This window comes from Tamandua tetradactyla, chromosome X (assembly GCF_023851605.1).
Source record: "Tamandua tetradactyla isolate mTamTet1 chromosome X, mTamTet1.pri, whole genome shotgun sequence".
NCBI classification, from domain to species: domain Eukaryota; kingdom Metazoa; phylum Chordata; class Mammalia; order Pilosa; family Myrmecophagidae; genus Tamandua; species Tamandua tetradactyla.
Genome location: NC_135353.1, coordinates 104,610,662 through 104,633,223, shown reverse-complemented (window position 1 = coordinate 104,633,223; position 22,562 = coordinate 104,610,662). Strand labels below are relative to the sequence as shown.

The 22,562-nt window shown below is 36.3% G+C and overlaps 1 protein-coding gene across 2 annotated transcripts in view; it reads right to left on the bottom strand.

The window, feature by feature from the left end:
- Window positions 1-22,562, bottom strand: part of OPHN1 (oligophrenin 1) — a 528,296-nt gene that overhangs the window by 219,888 nt on the left and 285,846 nt on the right. For both annotated transcript variants that reach the window (XM_077146702.1, XM_077146703.1), the window contains 3 exons: window positions 5,474-5,575; window positions 2,922-3,032; window positions 385-489 (listed from right to left, as the gene is read on the bottom strand). In XM_077146702.1, coding sequence (XP_077002817.1) covers window positions 385-489; window positions 2,922-3,032; window positions 5,474-5,575 — 318 coding nt within the window. The remainder of the gene's footprint in view (window positions 1-384; window positions 490-2,921; window positions 3,033-5,473; window positions 5,576-22,562) is intronic.

The following is a 22,562-nucleotide window of genomic DNA, read 5'->3' as shown; positions in this document are numbered from 1 at the left end:
GAGAGAAATGGGCATTCAAAATCCACAATGAGAGAGTCCTGACTAACAGGGGAGAAGTAAGGTAATATCTGTGCTTAAGAAAGCCCATAGCAGGTTCTGAACTCAAAGAGATACAAATTAAAAACACTTAATAATTATTAGATAGATGGATGTGTCAGTGGATGGAAGGGTGAGCTTGGACAGCGTTAGCCTCAAAAACAAGGAAGGATTGAAACTGGAGGACCAAGAATGGTTCAGTACACTGAAATATATATAATCTGCACCAGTGTGTCCTAACAAACTGGCTGGAATGCAATAACCTAAAACTCTAAGGTCAAGGTCACTAAGGCTGAAATCCATTTGGAATAGAGAGAGAGAGGTGGAGAAACCCACATGCAAACTCACATTCTGCAAACTGAGCTGGAGCTGCTGTTTGTATGGGAGGAAATCCTGTGTGAGCTCTACAGTCAGGCTATTGGAAATGAAGAGGCTGTGAAGAAAGGCCAAGACCTAGGGAAAACATGTAAAAATATCAATAGCATCTTTTCATTAATCAAATTAAGGAAATAGCATAGAAATGAAACTCCACATAGAATTTATTCAGCATAGTGTTAAAAGCAGTCATCCAAATACAAACAGGTCCACGCACAGCTATTCTCAAATTGGGTTAAAAATCATACTGGACTTCATTTCAGAAAATGAGAACTACTAACAAATTTTTATTCATCCAGAGCCTGTTCAGATACCATATGAAGTCACTCATAATTTGGACAGTATAGGAATGGATTGTGCCCTTTCTCTCTATATCCACAGCACTGGCACATAGTAGGTACTCATCAAATATTTGTTGAATAGATGGGTAAGTAAATGGATAACTGAATGAAGTAAAATTCTGTATCTCTGTGATGAATGACATAATGCTAAAATATCAAATGAGTCTGAACAGATTTTCATATTAGAAATGTTTGGAGGGTACAGAAGAACATGACATATTTTTTTAAAATGTTCAATCTCACTAGAGATTAGATACCAATTAAAATTAAGTATCATTTCCTCTATCAAATTACAAAAAAATTAAAAATAATATTCAGTGCAAGAAAAGTTCAAGAGTAATAGATAGGAGTACAAATTGCCCTATTCTTTCTAAAAAGCAAACAGGTGAGCACATATCAACCTGTATTCACACTATATATATATTCATACATAAAAATGTATGTGTATATCTTCACACAAACATGAACTATATAAATGTAGATATATATATACACACAAAAACTATGTAAACATGCATGTACATGTACTACATATATATAAATTTGTGTGGGTGTGTATACTACCACATACAGACGGACTCCTTGTTTCTCTTCCAAGCTTCCCCAACTTAGTAAATGACACTCTCAGTCACTCAGGCCAGAAACTAAAGAATCATCCTGTATTTCTACTTCACTCACATCACAATCCAATCCATGGATTCTTGTCACTTCTGCTTCCAAATATATCCCTAATCCAGCCATTTTCTATTTCCATTACCACCATTCAACCGAAGCCAACATCTTCTTTTGACTATAGTAGCTTCCTAACTGGTTTCCTCATTTCCACTGTTGATCCCTTCCAAGCCATTAGAACACTAATCAGCCTATGTCATACCCTCCTTAACATCCTTCAGTGGTTTACAATTTTACTTAGACTAAAATCCAAACTCCTTACCATATCTATAGGCCCTACGCCTTCCTACTGGGCATGGTCTCTTGCCACTCTTCTCTTCCATCCCTAATATCTAAAGACACTATATATCTTTACATTGCTGCCTCTCCTCTTGTTTTAGATCTCAGCTTAAATGTCACCTCCTCAGAGGTCCTCTTAACCAGCTGATCGAAAGCAGCTGTCTGCTGGTGTTCTTTATTTTAGTCCTTTTTGTTTCACTTCATGGCCCTTATCACAACCTGCAATTATTTTATTTATCTACATCTTTCTTTCCCGTCTATCTACCCCCATGAGAGTGTAAGCTCCAGGAATACAGAGACTGACTATTATTTACTACAGGATCCCTAGTTTCTAGCATAATTCCTGGCATATAACAAGAACTCAATAATGTTTACTGAATAAATACTTGTTTGCTCATATGCATATACAGATATATACAAATGTGAGCCAGCTATACATGTGCACAGATATATGCTCATGTGCCATATACACAGACACACATACAAGTACATGTACAAATGGATAGAGAAAGAGATCTAATAGACACAAAGACAAATAATCTAGAATGAAATATGCCACACTTTTAACAGTGATTATGACTGCATGGGGTATTTGTGGTTTTTGTCTAATTTTTCCTATTATTTTTTCAAGTTTTAATATAATAAGAATGTTTTTAATAAAAATAAAAAGTTATTAAAGTTCAATATACTTGTGAACTTAAAGCATGTCACCTTTTACAATAAATTAAGGATATTTAAAGTTGAAAAAATTAGAGATTGAAGTAAAAGTAGTAGAATGTGAACAATTGATTCATTGAGTACAACCATGAGTTGCCTAGCGTAGTGCCTGGTATATGATAGGTATTTCAGATGCTTTTTGAAAGCAAAATAGGAGGGGAATAGGTGAAAGGAAGGGTAACAGAGAGATAAGAGAAAAGGCATGGTAGGGAGAGGAAAGGAAAGCAGAAGAAAGAAAAAAATGCATAGAGAAAATAGAGGGGGAGGGAAGAAAGAAAGAGACAGAGAGAGAGAGAGAGAAAATTAATGAATATGAATTAGTGAGAGAGCAAGAGAAATATAAACCATAGGATTTGGTATGCCTACCTTCTTAACATTTATTATTTGGCATTAACTACCCTTCACAATCTTTTAAGATTTCCATCTTATGATCAAAGTTTGCCGCACTTATCTGTCACATGGTAAGTATTTTTAGACCATCCATCATCAGATTGAACTTACTGGCTCCACAATATTGAACTTCTTGGACTCCTGAACTTCCTGGATTTGATACACATAATCAAGAGAGGACTCGAAGAAATTGTGTCTCTCCTTATCTACCTGGAGATCTGCCTGTAGAAGAAGGGCAAGGAATGTCACAAATAGGCACAGTGAAAGTCAGCACTCATGAGCTAGAAGAGAACGTAGCCACTAAGTAGTGATCCTTTATTTTACAGATGGGGAACCTGAAGCCAAAAATTAAAAATGATTGACCCAAGGTCACCCAGCTCACTCTTGATTCAACAAGTACAAAAGCTATATCCTTGCTCATCAGAATAGTCACCAGGAACATCTATGTACAGCATCAAACTGCGAGGACACTCCAGAAGCTTTCATGGCAAAAGCCTCCAAAAGAATAAAGTTTGTAATTGCATTGAGGGTCCTGAAAACCACCCTAAGTTTTGGCAATTCACTAGGAAGACTCACAGGACCCAACATATACTCATACTCATGGCTAATATTTATTACAGTGAAAGAATAAAAAGCAAAATGAGCAAAGGGAAAAGGTAAATGGGGTGAAGCCCAGAGGAAACCAGTCGCAAGCTTCCAAGGGTCACACAGGTCATGATTAATTCCTCCAACAATAGTTGTGACAATATATGTGAAAGGCTGTCTACCAGGACCAGGAGAGCTTATTAAAAACTGAGTGCCCAAGTTTGTTTTTATTAGGGACTGGTCAGGTACCTCTGCCTAGCTTGTACCAAAATTCCTGACTCCCAGAAGGAAAGAATGTGTTCATCATAAAACATGTTGTTTGTACTTATAGCCTAGGCAGAGTGCCATTCTTATCATTTAGAGAAACTTCTATATCAGTACAGGGAATTGTTTAGCAGCCAAGTTCCCAGATGCTAGCCAAGGGCAAAATTTGTAAGCAGGCCTTTTTAAGGATAGCAATCCCAGACCTTCTATGTTAACTCATTTCTGCACAGGAGGCCTGACACAGAAGAGGTGGAAAAGGAGGAAACAAAGGTGTGCAAGAGGAGAACAGCAGAAGACTCCAGACTAATACTTCATTCCAGTTTATGGAAGAGAACTTGCCTTCCTCCTTCTCAATATTAACTCCACCTCCACTGAGACTCCTGACCCATCATCTTCGAGCACCTCACACAATGTGAAGGAAACCTGATAATCCAGGGGTCAGAGGATGAGCTCCATCTATGCCAAAATCTGTGTGGCCTTGTTTCAAGACGGTTTCTAGGAACCTTTCAGCTCATGTCTGTGATCTTATTCCATCAGGTATCTCTTTTCATGTTTGAATCATCAGTATCTCCATATTCACTGAATCCTTTATCCAACACATAGGTCTCTTCCATTAAAAATATTCTTCACCAGTCAATTCCTTTCCATCACCAGAGCCACTGCCCTGATTCAGCCCCTCATTATTTCTCTCGTAAATCATTGTAATAATTTCTTGAACTGGTTTCCCTGCTTCCAGTCTCTCCCTAATCTAAGTCATCCTACAAACTCAGCCATTTGAGATTCTTAAAATAGAATGCTAAATACATCACTTCCACACTCAAAAGCCTTCAATGATTCCCCATAGCAAACAGAATTAAACACAAACTCCTGAGCTAGGCATCCACAACATGGCCTCTAACTTGCCTGATTCCATCTTGTCCTTCACTACTACCCTTCCAGAATATTGCAAATGCTGACCAAACCATTTCCCAAAACTAATCCTTGTTTTCCCTCTTTGGGGCTATTGCCCTCTACTTCAAAGATCTATTTTACACTTATACTTGTCAAACATTTTATCTATTCTTGAATGACTATCTCAAATTGGAAGGGCAGTATTCTGCACAATGGCAATTTTCCACATCCAAATTTAAGTTTCCTATTCTCTGAAGCATCCCCACTACCCATAAGGCCACCATATATACTTGGAATATATTAAAAATTCTTGTATAAAAGTCACATGTATCCCTATTTTAGCATTCCAATTGAAAGATAAATTCACGAAGGGTAGGAAGTATGTCTTATGTAATCCTGTTGCACCTACCATAGTGCTGGCATATAGTAGGCACTCATCAAATATTGAGCTATTTGAACTGAAACCATTGTAAGTCCCATGCAAACTGTAGTCCTAGTGCAAGACCATAAAACAATATGAAAGGTATTATTGGCATATTTCAGGGAAAAAAAATAAACGATCAGCTCCTCATCTAGCAAATATAACAATAGCTTAACTCTAGCCTCATGGAAAATATACAATCAGAGTTAGAACTGAAAGGATCTCTGAGATCACTGAGTTCCACCCCCTCCTCTTACAGATAAATTGAGGCCAAAAGAAAATTATCTTACCCAAGGTCACATCACGTGAGAGTGGAGGAGCTGGCTTAAGAACCCAGGGCTCCTGAGTCCTAGGCCATAATTTTACCTACATGTGCTGCTATAACACAAGGTTCACTGCTGAGACAGGGTTATAGGGGAGAGCTTTGCAGTGGAATACTGCCACTCTTTCCAAGGCACAGCTGGCAATGTAGGGGGGTGTGGAATAGGCTTTCTCGACATACCTCCTGTAGCTGGGATTCTTTCTTTTTGGAAGACAGATGCAAGTGCCGGTCCAACAAAGAATAAAACCTTTCACCATCCTTTTCAAACTTTTTTTTCCGCTCCTAGACATGGGAGAGAAGGCACAGATTAAGATGTCTGTAATTTTAACTGCTGTCTGCTCAAAACTGAAAATGCCAGGTTTCATGTGGCCTCTCTAACTCCTATGAGAAAAAAAAATCAAGAAAGTATTTGCTCTTGCATTGGTCTCAGCAATTTCAACTGCCTCAAAAATAACTCAGAACCATCCCACCTACACAAAGGGAAATTCCTATTTGTACAACTGAAACCTCAGTGAGTGACATGTAAAAAGGGCCTATATACTACATAACTTTTCTTTTGTCCAATATCTTTTACATGCATTAAATACCCACTTAAATTTAAACAAAAGGAAGAAGGAATACAGGAATGAACTAAATATATGTCTTGAAAATTTTGATCTACAATACATTCCCAAGGCAACAGGAACCTGGGACTGCCTCTGTGAAGGATGAGTTCTTTGGTGTTGTTTAAGCATTTCACTACTGCATATTAAAAGCTGATCTTAAATATGGGTAAAAAATCCTGGAAAGTTTACCTGGAAAGTGAAATCTGAAAAGCTTTATGGGAGAACTCAGCTCCCCTCAAGTATAAAATTTAATTAAACTTTCTGCTGCTCAGCACAATAGGAAGTTATACAACCTCCAAAGGAGAAAGAATACTGTTCATTGTCACAGACTAATATTGACACTCTGCAGTCCTCTCAGCACTATGCTAGGACATTCATGTAAAAGGCTTGTGTTCTCTCATAGGAACTCCAAACTCACTGAGCACCGACAAAGTGCCAGGTACTAGAAGAGGCACAATAAGGGACATACAAGACAGAAGAAAAAGCAAAACACCTCATTGATGGTTTATTTCTCCGAGGGCTGGGTGGGAAGCCAGCACAGACTGAGTGATCCTTACTTCTCAATTTTAAAAAATGGAGGGAAAGCAGCAGGGAGGAAGCTCAAATTAATTCAGGCTCAAATTTTACTGTGCTTGGTACTTAAAAGCCATTATCTTCTTTAGTCTTCACCACCCTGAGAAGTAGATATTGCTAATCCAAATTTACGGATAAGGAAATTAAGGTTGAAATAAGGTGAACTAACTTATCCAAGTCACAGAATACACCGGTCTTTCTGACTCATTCCACACAGCCATATATAGCCCAGATGATCATGCGAGGAATAACACACAGGAGGTTCATAAATCATCAGGGAGCCTTGTGAATAAAACTGAACTATTATAAACCCACAGCTTCTCTAACAAAGAAAAGAAAAAAATCAGGTTGGCCTATGGCCTGAGTCATAGCTCAGATACCAATACACAGTGGGTGGAGATTTTCACACAAATGATAAAGGGTGAGACATACTGTTCTGCCAGTTGCTGATTTGAAGAAGACATGGGATCCAGAAAGCCTTAGTGACTTCTCCAGAACCAGATAAAGTTTTGCGGCTCATTTTCTCCTCTACTTTCATTTTTCTATAACAGGTTTTTAGAAATATAATTCATATATCATAAAATCCACCTTTTTATAATGAACTGTAATATTTAGTGGTATTTAGTATATTCACAAAGTTGTGCAACTATCACAACTAATTCCAGAATATTTCCATCATCCCAAAAAAGACACTCCATTACACATTAGCAATCACTTCCCAATACCATTTACTCCAGGTCCATGAAACCATTAATCTACTTTCTATGTCTATGGATGCTCATATTTTAGACATTTCATACAAATGGTATCATACAATATGTAGATTTTTGTAGCTGGCTTCTTTCACCAAGCATAATGTTTCCAAAGTTCATCCATGTACTTCATTACTTTTACGACAGGAATAATATTCAACTTTATGTATATTACTACATTTTATTTATGCATTCATCAGTTGATGGACATTTGAATTGCTTCCATTGGTTGACATTATGAATAATGCTGCTATGAATATGTATGTACAAGATTTGCATGAACATAAGTTTTCAGTAACTTTTACACACATATCTACGAGTTGAATTGCCAGGTCATATGGTAATTCTATGTTTAAATTTTTGAGGGCATGCCAAATTGTTTCCCAAACTCTGTGCACCATTTTACATTCCCAATAGCAATGTACAAAGGTTCCAATTTCTCCCATGCCAATACTCGTAATTTTCTATTTTTTTTTAAATAGAGGTATACCTCATTTTATTGTGTCTTCACTTTATTGCACTTCACAGATATTGCATTTCTTACAAATTCAAAGTTTGGGCAACCCTGAGTTGAGCAAGTCTATTGGTACCATTTGTCAAACAGCATATGCTAAATGTGTGTCTCTCTGTCACATTGTTTACACATAATGCTACTGCACACTAAATAGACTATAGTATAGTGTAAACATAACTTTTATATGCACTGAGAAACAAAAAAATTCATGACTCACTGTATTGTAACATTCACTTTATTGTGGTACACTATTTGTACATATCTCTGAGGTATGCCCGTAATAGCCATCCCAATGTGTGTGATGTATATCATTATAATTTTGATGGATTTCCCTAATAAGTAATGACATTCAGTATATTTTAAGGTGCTAATTGGAGATTTCTATAGCTTTTTTTTGGAGGCATGTCTGTTTAATTACTTTGTCCATTTTTAATTTGGTTTATTTATCTTTTCTTGCTGAGTTGCAAGAATTCTTTATATATAATTTTCATAATTAGAGAAATGGGTTTAAAGAATAATGGTGCATAAAATACAGGATTCCCATATACCAAAAGATCACCAAGACCTTGCTTTGGTATAGAATATTTGCTACAATTGATGATAAGTTTTATAATTGTACTGTGAATTAAAGTACATGGTTTGACTTAGGGTTTAATGGTTGTGCAGTAAAATTCCATGGATTTTTTAAAAATTTGTATTATTACCATATATAGATCCTAACACATCCCCTTTTAATCATATTCAGATATATATTTCAGTAGTTAATTGCATTTACAATGTTGTGCTTCCATAACCACCATCCATTACCTAAACATTTTCATCATTCCAAATAGGAACCCTGTACATTTTAAGCAATAATTTCCCATTCCCTATCCCCATACCATCCCCTGGTAACCTATATTCTACAATGGAAATCTTTGTGTTTGCTTTTCTCTTTGTTTCAAATCAGAGATATTGTACAATATTTTTCCTTCTGTGTCAGGCTTATTTCACTTAACATGATGTCTTCAAGGTACATCCATGTTGTCACATGTATCAGGACTTCACTCTGAATAATATTCCATTGTACATATATACCACATTTTATTTATCAATTCATTAGTTGATGGATGCTTGGCTTGCTTCCATACTTGGGCTAATGTGAATAGCGCTGCTAGGAACATTGATGGGTAAATATTTCTTCAAGTCCCTATTTTCAGTTATTTTGGATATATACCTAGTAGTGAAATTGCTGGATCATATGGCAATTCCATACTGAGCTTTCTGAGGAACCGACAAACTGTCTTCCACAGTGGTTGCACCATTTTCTATTGCCATCAGCAATGAATGTGTGTTCCTTTTCCTCTGCATCCTCTCCAATACTTCTTATTTTCCATTTGTTTAATAATAGCCATCATAATGGGTGAGAAATGGTGTCTCATTGTGGTTTTGATTTGCATTTCTCTGATGGCTAATGATGTTGACCATCTTATTATGTGCTTTCTAGCCAACGTTATTATCTTCTGTGGAGTGATGTCTGCTCAAGTCTTTACCCATGTTTTAATTTGGTTATCCATCTTTATGTTCTTAAGTTGAAGGATTTCTTTACATATTCTGGATATTAAACCCTTATTATATATATGGTTTGAAATATTTTCTCCCATTGTATAGACTATCATTTTACATTTCTGATAAAATCCTTTCTGGCAAAAAGTTTATAATTTTAATGAGGTCCCATTTATCTGTTTTTCCTTTGTTGCTTATATTCTGGGTATAAAGTCTAAGAAACCATTGCCTACCACAAAGCCCTGAAGATGATTCCCTGTGCTTTCTTCTAGGAGTCTGGGAGTTCTTGCATTTATATTTAGGTCTTTGATATATTGAGCTGATTTTTGTATATGGTGTGAGGTAGGGGTCCACCTTCACTTTTGAGGAAAATAGAGACCCAATTTTTCAGCACAATGTCCTTTTTTTTTTTAACATTCTTCATTGTTAAATATAATATATATTTTAAAAAAAGTAATAAATTTCAAAGTACATTTTAACAAGTAATTATAGAACAGATTTAAAGGTTTGGTATGGGTTGCAGTTCCACAATTTCAGGTTTTTCCTTCTACCTTCTCCAAGACATTAGAGACTAAAAAGAAATATCAGTATAATGATTCAGTAGTCATACTCATTTGTTAAATCCTAACTTCTCTGTTATAACTCCTTCTCTCCTTTGACCTTTCTCCTAATCTTTAGGGATGTTTGGGTTATACCCATTCTAACTTTATCATAATGAAAATGGGTGCCTATAATACAGCATAGGTGGATGGAACAGGTTGATGTTTTTGGAGAGACTGATACCTCTGAGTTTCAGGACTTCTCTGGCCTGGGAACCAGCTGAAGGATTTAGGTTTCTGAAAAGTAAACTTATTTTAGTTTTCTGAAAAGCAAACAATGCATGCAACTTTTGTAGGATCATCTAGGAACTAGATGGTCAACATCTAGTTAGAGCCCTGGTGTTCTTCAGGGTTAAGAAAATGATGTTGGTTGGAGTTTGGCAAACTATGGCAATTAGCAAAATCTGGTTGAAGCTTCCATAAGAGTAGCCTCCAGAATAGCGTCTCGATTCTATTTGAACTCTCTTAGCCAATGATACCTTATTTTGCTACATTTTTCTTCCCATTGGTCAAGAAGGGATTATTTATCCCATGGTGAAAGGGCCAGGCCAGGGAGACTCACACTCCTGGACGTCATGTCCCACATATAGGGAAGGGTAATAAATTTTACTTGTAGAGTTGGGCTTAGAGAGAGAAAGGCCACATCTGAGCAACAAAAGAGGTTCGCAGGAAGTAACCCTTAGGCATAACTATAGGTGGGCTTATCTTTTCTGCTAAAGAAATAAATTTCAAAAGAGTGAGCCTCAAGATCATGGGGTTGTCTCCTTTGAACACTTGACTTGGGAAGCAGCTGCTTCACATTCACTCAGACGGTTAGCAGAATTCACTTCCTCGAGGGCTGGTTGGCCAAAGACCTGTTTTTTGCTGGTGTTGGTCAGAGGCCACCTTCATTTTCTTGCCACATGGGCTTTGCCAACAATGAGAAGGCAAATAGAGAAGATTTGTTAGTGAGATGGGATCTATAATCTTTTGTACTACAACCCCAGGAATGGCATCCCATCCCATCCCATGCCTTTGCTGTGTTCTGTTGTTTAGAAGCATATTGCAGGTATGGCGCAAGCTCCTAGGTAGGGGAATTACATGGTGTATAAAGTCTTGGAGGCAAAGATCACTGGGGTGCCATCTTAGGGTCTGTCTGCTACACCAACTTATACCTTCACCAACTCAATATTACAGACATCATTTCCTGTAATCTCAACTATCTTGGACATTATAAAATAAACAAACAATAAAAATGTCATTGATTTGCCAGATGACAAGTGGTGTCTCATTATTATTATTGTTTTAAGTTCCATCTCTCTGATTACCAGTGAGAGCTAACATTTACCCCAAATCTTACTGGTCATTTGCATTTATTTATTTGTGAATTTTTTGTTCATGTCCACTGATCATTTTTCTATCAGCAGTTTCTCAACATTTTTTCTTTTTTTTAATTTTAGCTATGGTTTATAAGCAAGGATATTCATTACAATGCTGTTTATAGTATTGAAAATTGAATTTTGAATATTGAAAATTTCAAAAGACCGACACGGACTTTTAAAGCAAAGTATAATAAAATTTAAGAAAAGGAGTGCTTTGGAGCTGCACAAATCCCGTTTCTAAAGAATTTTGAATTACTTAAGAAAATATTTATGATGTAATATTTAAAAAATCATCTCTATTGATGTAAAATATAGTTATAGTAAAATTGGCCTTTTAAAGTATACAATACGGACAAGTTTGAGCAAATATATATAATGATGCAAGCATCACCAAAATTAAGTTACAGAACATTTCCATCACCCCAAAAAGTTCCCTCCATGTTGTTTTGCATTAAATCCCCTACTCCTACTCCTGGTGGTCACTGATAATGATTTTTTGTCCCTATAATTTTGGTTGTTTTAAGAATGTCAGGAAATGGAATTGAACTATACAGAAGTTTTTGTGTCTGGCTTCTTTCACTTGTAATGTTTGCATTAAATCCAACTATGTTATTGCAAAAAAAAAGGGAAAAGAAAGAAAGAAAGAAGAAAAAGATCAGGAGCTTGGCCTATTAACTTGGGAGTTCCTATTGTTTGAGAGAATAGAGGGGTTTCCCAGGAGGGGAAGTTTAATAGTTCCGTATTTTTTCTCTAAGTCCCTCAAGGTCTTTGCTAATACTTTCTAATTATCTGCCCAACACACTATGGGATGTATCCACAGTAAATTAAGCTATACAGAATTACAAGCCTTCATTCCCATTCTAGGCTCCATGTGTTTGGATTGCTTAAATAAACTATCCACACAGGTTTTTAGATTGTGTACTACAGAAAATTTAGATTTTGAACAAAATAAAAAGATCTCTTCTTTTGGTCTCCAGCACCATTTCTTGAAGAGACTGCTTTATCCCAATACAGTGGTCTTTGCCACCTTGTCAAAAATCAATTGGCCATAATAGGAGGATTGATTTCTGAACTCTTGGCTTGATTCCTTTGGTGTATACAGCTGTCCCTGAGCCAGTACCACATTGTTTTGACTACTGTGGCTTTGCAATAAGTTTTAAGATTAGGAAGTGTGAGTCCTCATACTTCATTGTTCTTTTTAACAATTGTCTTTATCAGTCCCTTATTCCACATAAATTTGATGGGTGGATTTTTATTTCAGCAAAGAAGGTTTTTGGAATTTTTATTGGGATTGCATAAGAATCCTTATTTTTATTTTGGTCGTATTGACAGCTTACTGATATTTAGTCTTCCAATCCATGAGCACATAATGTCCTTCAATTTATTTGAATTTTCATTGATATCTTTCGGCAATGTTGTATAGTTTTCTGTGTATAAGTCCTTTTCATCCTTGGTTATATTTATTTTATTCTTTTACTTGCTATTGTGACTAGAATTCCTTTCTTGATTTCACCTTCTAATTGATCATTGCTTGTGTATAGGAAGACTACTAATATTGTGGTGCTGATCTCATATTCTGACATTTTGCTGAATTCATTTATCAGCTCCAGGAGTTTGTTTTGGATTTTTCAGGATTCTCTGCATATAGCATCATATGATTACAAATAATGAAAATTTTACTTCCTCCATTCCAACTTGGATGCCTTTCATTTCTTTTTCTTACCCATTGCTACGGCAAGAACTGCCAGTAAATGCTGAGTAAGTATGGTGATAGTGGATATACTTGTGATGTTTCAGATCTTAGAGGCAAAGATTTCAGTCTTTCACCATTAACTGGGAAGTTAGCTGTGGGCTTTTCATATATGCCCTTGGAAGTTTCCTTATATTCCTAGGGTTGTAAGTGTTTTTATCATTAAGGGGTGATGTATTTTGTCAATTTTTTTTTCTGCATCAACTGAGGAAAGACAATTGTGTTACTTTTTTCCTTTCTTTTTTTAATGTGGTGTATTAGATCGATTTTCTTATGCTGAATCAATCTTGCATACCAGGGATTAATCCCACGTGATTATGGTGCATATTTCTTTTAATATGTTGTTGAATTCAGTTTGCTAGTACTTTGGTGGGGATTTTTGCATCAATATTCATAAGAGTTACTGGTCTGTAGTTTTCTTTTCTTCTGTTATCTTTATCTGGCTGTAGAATGAGGGTGATGTTGGCCTCACAGAATGAACTAGGGAGAGTTCCCACCTCTCAAATATTTTGGAAGAATTTGAGTTAAGTCTTCTAGAAATGTTTGGTAGAATTTCTCTGTGAAGCCATCTGGCCCTGGGTTTTCTTTGTTGGGAGGTTTTTGATAACTTATTCAATCCCTTTGCTAGTTACCAGTTTCTTGAGATCTTCTATTTCTTCTTACATTAATGTTGGTAGTCTGTGATTTCCATGAATTTGTCTATTTCATCTGCTCTAGTTTACTGCTGCCAGAATGCAATATACCAGAAACAGAATGGCTTTTAAAAAGGGAATTTAATAAATTGCTAGTTTACAGTTCTAAGGCCAAGAAAATGTCCCAATTAAACAAGTCTATGGAAATGTCCAATCACACACATCCAGGGAAAGATACCTTGATTCAAGTAGGCCGACGAAGTTCAGGGTCTCTGTCTCAAATGAGAAGGCACATGGTAAACACAGTCAGGGCTTCTCTCTCAGCTGGAAGCCACATGGCAAAGACATCGTCATCTGCTAGTTTTCTCTCCTGGCTTCCTGTTTCATGAAGCTCCCCGGGAGGCATTTTCCTTCTTCATCTACAAAAGTTGCTGGCTGGCGGACTCTCTGCTTTGTGGTGCTGCAGCATTCTCTGCTTTCTCTGAATCTCCTTCGTTCTCCAAAATGTTTCCTCTTTTATAGGGGTCCAGAAACTTCTCAAGACCCACCCAAATGGGTGGAGACATGCCTCTAGCAAATCCAGTTTAACAACCACTCTTGATTAAATCACATCTCAAGGGAGATGATCTGGTTATAGTTTCAAACATACAATGCTGAATAGGGATTATTCTGCCTTTATGAAATGGGATTTAGATTAAAACATGGCTTTTCTAGGGGACATACATCCTTTCAAGCCAGCACATCATCTAAGTTATCTAATTTTTGGCATACAGTTGTTCATAGTATCCACTTACATTCTTTTTTATTTCAGTGGGGTCAGTAGCAATATTCCCATTTTCATTTCTGAATTTACTTATTTGCATCCTCTCATTTTTTTTGTCAATAAAGATAAAGACTTGTCTATTTTATTGCTCTTTTAAAAAAAAAACAACTTTTGGTTTTGTTGAATTGCTCTATTGTTTTTGTTCTTTTCTATTTCATTTATCACCACTCTAATCTTTGTTATTTCCCTCCTTCCCTCTTTGGGTTTAGCTTGCTCTTCTTTTTCAAGTTCTTTCAGCTTTTAGATTAGCTCTCTGATTTGAGGTCTTTTTTCCTTTTTAATAACTCTAAGAATTTAGAGCTAAAAGTTTCCCTGCCCCACTGCCTTTGCTGCATTCCATAAGTTTTGGTACGTTGTATTTTCATTTTCATCCACCTCAAGATATTCCCTATTTTTTTTTTTCTGATTTCTTCTTTAACCCACTAGTTGTTTAAGAATATGTTATTTAATGCCCATATGTTTGTGAATTTTCCATTTCTCTCTCTTTTATTGATTTCTAGCTTCATTCTATTATGGTTGGAAAACATGCATTGTATGATTTCAATATTATTTTAATTTATTGTGACTCATTTTGTAATCCAACATGTTGTATATTCTAGAGAATGATTCTTATGGACTTGAGAAGAATATGTGTTCTGTTTTTATTCTGTTAGGTATGATTGCTTCAGAGTATCATTCAAGTCTTGTACTTCCTTATTGATCTTTTGATTAGATGCTCTATCCATTATTGAGCGTGGTATGTTAAAGTCTCCTACTATTAATGTAGACCTGGCCATTTCTCCTTTCAAACACATCAGAATTTGCTTAATATATTTTGGGGCTCTGCTGCTACATGCATACATATTTATAATTGCTACAAATTCCTGTTAAATTTTCCCCTTTATCGGTATATAACAACCATCTTTGTCCCTTGTAAATGTTTTTCACTTAAAGTCTATTTTATCTAATATTGATATAGCTACCCGACTCCCTTTTGGTTGCTACCTGTGTGGTATATTTTTTTCTGTCCTTTCAGCCACATCCTATTTGTATCTTTGAATATAAGGTGAGTCTTTTGCAGACAGAATATGGGTCACTTTTTTTTTTCTATCCATTTTGCTAATCTCGGTCTTTTGACTGGAGAGTTTAATCCACTTTCATTTAAAGTCACTACTGATAATACGGGAGTTTCTCATGCCATTTTCCTATTTAGACTTTGCAAGTCATTCTGTTTTCCCCCATTTCCATTAATACCTAATGTATATTTATTTATTTTTATGTTGTACCATATTGAGTGCCTTCCCTATTCTATGTGAATATATTTTCTGCTTATTTTCTTTGTGGTTTCATGAGGTTAGAACATCCTAAATATATAACAATCATTTTTTGTTCGATATCACTTTAAACCTAAATAGCATAGTTTTCCTATAGTTCTTTGTCTCCAACATTTTTCTACTTGTTACCACTTACATCTTTGTACAATGTATGTCCAAAAATCTAGACTTGTCATTATATTTTATGCATTTGCATTTTCACACCTGTAGGAAGAAGTTGAGTTACATACTAAACAATACAATACAATAATACTGGCATTTATAATCACCCAAATGGATACCTTTCCCATAGGTGTGTATTTCTTTATGCCACTCTGACCCACTGTCTAGTGTCCTTTCCTTTCATTTCAGTCTGAAGAATTCTCACTCGTGGTGCTTGTAGGGCAGGTCTAGTGGTGATGAACTCCCTTGGCCTTTGTTTATCTGAAAGTAGTTAATCCCCTTGAATTTTTATATTTTTTTTACATGGGCAGGAACCAGGAACTCCCTCATTTTTTATAGAAAGTCTCACTGACTATAAAGTTCTTGGCAGGCAGTTGTTTTCTTTCAGCATTTAAGTGTTTTAACCCACTGCCTTATTGCCTCCATTGTTTCTGATGAGAAATTGACAATCTAATTGGATGCTCTTGTATATAACACACTGCTTTTCTCTTGCAACTTTCAGAACTCTCTCCTTGTGCTTTGCATTCAATAGTGTAATCAGCATGCAATGGGGAGTATTCTTCATCATGCTTGTCTTCTCTGGGCCTCTGGTTGTGCATATTCACATCTTTTGGTAAATTTGGGATGATCTCTATCATTATTTATTTGACTATTCCTTCTGTCCCTTTCCCTCTTTCTTCTCATTTTGGGACTCCCACAATCCCATATTGGTGTGCTTGATGGTGTCTCAAAGGTGTCTTAGACTATTAGTACTTTTAATATTTATTTTTTCTTTCTGCTCCTCAGACTGACTCATTTCAACTCTTTTGTCTTCAAGTTCAAGGATTCTTTCTTTTGAAAGTTCCAAACTGCTCTAGAAACACACCTGGGAATTTTACATTTCAGTTATTGTGGTTTTCAACTGCAGTAGTTCTGTTTGACTCCTTTACAAATTTTTGATTCTTTACTAAAGCTCTCGTATTGCTTATTCGTTGTTTTCCTAATATCCTTAATTCTTTTTCTGTATTTTCCTTCATCTCCTTGAGCATTAAAAATATTTTTATTGACAAATCTTCATACATATAGAGTCCATACATGGTGTACAATCAGTGGATCGTATCATCACATAGTTGTGTATTTATCACCAAAATCATTTTTTAGAACACTTGTATCACTTCAGAAAAAGAAATAAAAAGGAAAGAAAATTTTCATACATCCCATACCTGTGACATCTCCCTCTTATTGACAACTACACTATTTTCATCTACCCAATTTGTTTTACCTCTTACCCCCTTATTATTTATTTATTTATTACCCATATATTTTTTTACTCAACTCTCCATACCCTGTATAAAAGAGGCATCAGACACAAGTTTTTCGCAATCACACAGTCACACTGTAAAAGTTATATCTCTATACGATAGTCTTCAAGAATCAAGGCCACTGGAACACAGCTCAACAGTTTCAGGTACTTTCCTCCAGCCACTCCAATACACCACAAACTAAAAAAAGGATATATATATATATATATATATATATATATATATATATATATATATATATATATATATTGCATAAGGAAAAGATCCACAATAACCTCTCAACTCAGTTTGGAATCTCTCAGCCACTGACGCTTCATTTTGTCTCATCTCTCTCTTCCCCTTTTTGGTCAAGAAGGCTTTCTCAGTTCCTTGATGCCAAGTTCTAGCAAATCCTGGGAGTTCTGTCCCATGTTGCCAACAGGATTTACACCCCCTGGGAGGCATGTCTCCCATAGCAGGGAGGGCAGTGAGTTCACCTGCCAAGTTGGCTTAGAGAGAGAGGCCATCATCGAGAAAAAAAAAGAGGTTCTCTGAGGGTGAGTCTTAGGACTAGTTTTAAGTAGGCTTAGCCTATCCTTTGCAGGAATAAGTTTCATCATGAACCCCAAGATCAAAGGCTCAAACTATTGATTTGGTTTCCTTCCTTGAGCATTTTTATGATAATTTTTAAAGGTTTTCTTTTATATTTCCACATTCTCATTTTCTTCATTAGTGTTTTCTGGAATTTTATCCTTTTCTTTTGAATGGGCTTCATTTCCTTTTTCTTTGTTTGACTTACACTCTTGTTGTATATTGTACATTTTAATATTTTAAAATGTGAGCTCTGGGGTTTATTCCCTGAGATGTTTGCTTTTAGGTTCTGTAACCAGGTAGCGATAAGACAAAGATTCTCTTAAGCCTCAGCCTTCCTTCAGGAAGGTCTTCCCAAGGCAAACACAGTGTGTGGGTTTTTTCCAGCCTTTCTGGGTCTCTGTCTTGTCCTGGACTTTTATTTGGTAATTGTTTTAGAGTTCCCCTGTTTACAGGAGTTTGGTTGTCCCATCTGCTTCCCAGGAAACAGGTCTCCCTCTCAAATGTTTAAAGCAGGCAGGCCTTTGTATCAGAAGTTCTGTTTCTATAGTTTTTTATACTACTTTTGCTGCTCAAACTGCTTTTATCTAGGGTGCAAATTCTGGGAGGTGGCCACAATGGGGAGGACTTTCCCAAGTCAATCTTTTTCTGCCAAAACAAGGTGAGGAACACACAAAGGGGGTGTAGAAGGCTCCAAAGTGTGCTAGGGAAGGGATCAGAAATGGCTTTGGGAGCATTAATGATGGCTCCCCAAAGCTGAGCTTTTCTAGCCTAGCCAGCAAATGTGGCACCTTTAAGTCTTTACTGCAACCACCCTTGTTCAGTGTAGATGATTGAAACAATGACTGCCACTGCCCCTGTCTAGTGTGGGTTAAAGTAATGGCTGCCACCACCTTTATCTGGGCAGATTAAAACAATAGCTGCTGTTGTAGTTTGCTAGCTGCTGGACTGCAATATATCAGAAATGGAATGGCTTTTTAAAAAGCTAAAATTTATTAAGTTGCAAATTTACAGTTCTAAGGCCATGAAAATGTCCCAATTAAAGCAAGTCTATAAAAATGGCCAAATTAAAGCACCAACAAGAGGTTATTTCAATACCATTTGTACAAAAGATTATTCTTTTCGATTGAATTGCTTTGTTGTCAAAAATCAATAGATTGCAAATGTAAGGGTATATTTCTAGACTCTCACTTAACATTCTATTAACCTATGTATCTGCCTTTATGCCAGCACCACAATATCTTGATTGCTATAGCTTTTTAGCAAGTTTTGAAATCAGGAAGTGTGAATCCTCTAATTTTATTCCTCTATTTCAAGATTGTTTTAGCTATTCTGTGCCCTTTACATTTCCATATGAATGGCAGGATGAGATTGCCAATTTCTGCAAAGATGCCAGCTGGAATTCTGAATGGGAATGCATTTACTCTAAAGATCAGTTTAGGGAGTCTTGTCATTTTAACAATATTAAGTCGTTCTATCCACGAACATGAGATATCTTTCCATTTACCTAAGTCTTAATTTCTTTCAAAGATATTTTTTAGTTTTTAGTGGTCAAATCTTATACTTCTTTTGCTAAATTTATTCCAAAGTATGTTATTGTTTTTTAATCCATTTTAAATGGGATAAATTTAATTTTCAGATTATTAATAGTGTATAAAAATACAGTTGCATTTAGTATACTGATTGTGTATCATGAAACTTGTTGAACTTGTATATCAACTCTAACAGTTGTGTGTGTGTATTTGTTCCTTAGGATTTTCTATATCTATGTTAATGACCTCTGCAAATAGAAATAATTTTACTTCCTTTCAAAAACTGACACCTATTTTGTTTTCTTGGCTAATGGTCTGGGTAAGAATCTCAAGTACAATGCTGACCACTAGTGTTGAGAATTGACATCTTTGTCTTGTTCCCACTCTTAGAGGGGAAGTATTCTGACTTTTACCATGAAGTATGGTAATAGCTATGAATTTTATAGAGATATCCTCTATCAGCTTGAGGATGTTCCCTTGTATTTCTAGCATGTTGAGTGTTTTTATCGCGAAAAGTTGTTGGATTTTCTCAAAGCTTTTACTGCATTCATTGGGATATTCAAGTGTTTCTGTTCTTCATTCTATTGATATGGTTATTGCACTGATTGATTGTCAGTTATGAAATTAGCATTGCATTCCGAGGGTAAATCTCACCTGATCATAGTGTATATTATTTTTGTATGTTGTTGGATTTAATTTGCAAATATGTGGTCAAGAATTTCTGCATTTAAATTCATAAGAGATGTTGGTCTGTAGTTTTGTTATCTAATGATGTCTTTGGTTTTTACACCTAAGTAAGAAATTCCTCATAGAATGAATTGGGAGTCCTTCACTCCTCCTCTATTTTTTTTGAAGAGTTTATGAACGATTGGTTTTAATTCTTTCTTTGAAAAATACAGATATATATTTAATTATTTGATTTTTATTGATATATATTATATATTCACATATCATGTAATGACCCAAAGTGTACAATGGCTTACAATATCATGATATAGAGTGCATTTATCATCACTTTTTTTTCATTTTGTGAAAAATATCATATATACAAAAAAGTAATAAATTTCAAAGCACTTCACAACATTTAGTTGCAGAAAAGACTTGAGATTTTGGTATGGGTTATAATATCACAAGTTTTTACTTCTAGCTGCTCTAAGACACTGGAGGCTAAAAGAAATGTCAATATAATGATTAAGAAATCATACACATTGGTTAAACACTACCTTCTCTGTATAATTCCACCCTCACCTCTGATCTTTCTCACACAATTTAGGGGTGTTTTGGTTATGCCCCTTCTAACTTTTTCATGTTGAAAGGGGCTATCAATACTATGGGATCAGTGGATGGAACTCTTTGATGTTCTGGAGATGTGGTACCTCTGCATTTCAGGACTTATCTGGTCCAGGGACCCATCTGGAGGATGAAGGTTTCTGTAAAGTTACCCTAGTGCAAGGAACCTCTGCAGAATCTTATATAACACCCTAGGTGTTCTTTAAGATTGGCAGAAATGGTCCTGGTTGGGGTGTGGCAAGTTATGATAGTTAGTAATATCTAACTGAAGCTTGTGTAAGAGTGACTTCCAGATAGTCTCTAGATTATTAGAATGCTCTCAGTCGATAACTTATTTGTTACACTTCTTTTCCCGCTTTTGGTCAGGATGGAATTGTTGATTCCATGGTGCCAGGGCCAGACTCATCCCTGGGAGTCATCTCCCACACCACCAGGGAGACTTTCACCCCTGGATGTCGTGACCCACATAGGGGGGAGGTCAATGATTCCACTTGCAGAGTTGGGCTTAGAGAGAGTGAGGCCACATCTTAGCAACAAAAGAGGTCCTCCAGTAGTAACTTTCAGACATATGTATAGGTATGCTAAGCTTCTCTGCTATCTACTTAAGCTTTGTAAGAGTAAGCCTCAAGATCAAGAGCTTGGCCTATTGATTTGGGTGTCCCTAATGTTTGACACAGTATCAGGGGATTCCCTGATGGTAAAGTTTAATAGCTCCCTATTTTTTCTCCCATCCCTCAAGGGACTTTGCCAATACTTTTTAATTATCTGCTTAATATACTTTGGGATGTATCTAGGCATTACATTAAAGGCTCTCATTCTTATTCTGGGGTCCTTGTGTTTGGATTGTTTAAAAGATCTGTCCCTACAGGTTGAGTTACACTACGTGCTACAGAAAATTTAGGTTCTGAGCAAATACACCTTTCTTCTTCTTTGGTCTCAAAGAGTAGATGAGGTTTTAAAATATACACCATAACTTCCTTAATCCTGCATTCTGAATTACTTTAATCTCAACCTGTTAAGCTTTGTTCTTATCTCTAAATGCCAGGTTATACAAATATAAAACACCCTCTCAAAATCCAGAAATAACAATTACCTCTCCATAATAAATGTGACTGCTATAAGAGCTAACAATCTAAGTCCATGGTTTCTTTTCTTTTTTTCAATCTACTCAATTTATTCCAACATTTGTTCCCCCCATTATCTATACACTTCCAATCCATATTTCTCAGTCATCCATTCATACTGAAGACAAAAGGAGAATCAGACATAAGACATAAGTCACACTGTGAATGTTTTCTCAAGAACTTTCTCAAGAAACATGGCTACTGGAACACAGCTCCACAGCCCCAGGCAACTGCCTCCAGCCCCTCCAATACACCTCAAACCAAAAAGGGGATATCCAAACAATGCACAAGAACAACCTTCAGGACAACCTCCTGATGCTGCCTGAAATTCACCAGCCACTGACACTCTACCCTGTCCCATCTCTCTCTTCCCTCTTTCGGTCAAGAAAGTTTTCTCAATCCCCTGATGCCGAGTCTCACCTCATTCCAGGATCTCTGTCCCACACTGCCAAGGAGGTTGACACGCCTGGGAGTCATGTCCCATGTGGAGTGGGAGGGCAGTGAGTTCACCCGTCATGTTGGCCAAGAGAGATAGGCCACTTCCAAGCAACAAAAAAGACTCTCCAGGGATTGACTCTTAGGCCTAATTTTAAGTAGGATTAGCCTATACTTTGTAGGGATAACTTTCATATGAACAAACCCCAAAACTGAGGGCTCAGCCTATTGATTTGGTTGTCCCCATTGCTTGCGAGAATATCAGGAATTCTCCAAATGGAGAAGTTGAATTTTGCCCCTTTTTTGCCATTCCCTGAAGGGGACTTAGCAAATACTTCTTTACTCATTGTTGAAATCAATCTGGGATTTATCAGAGCATCCCATGGAC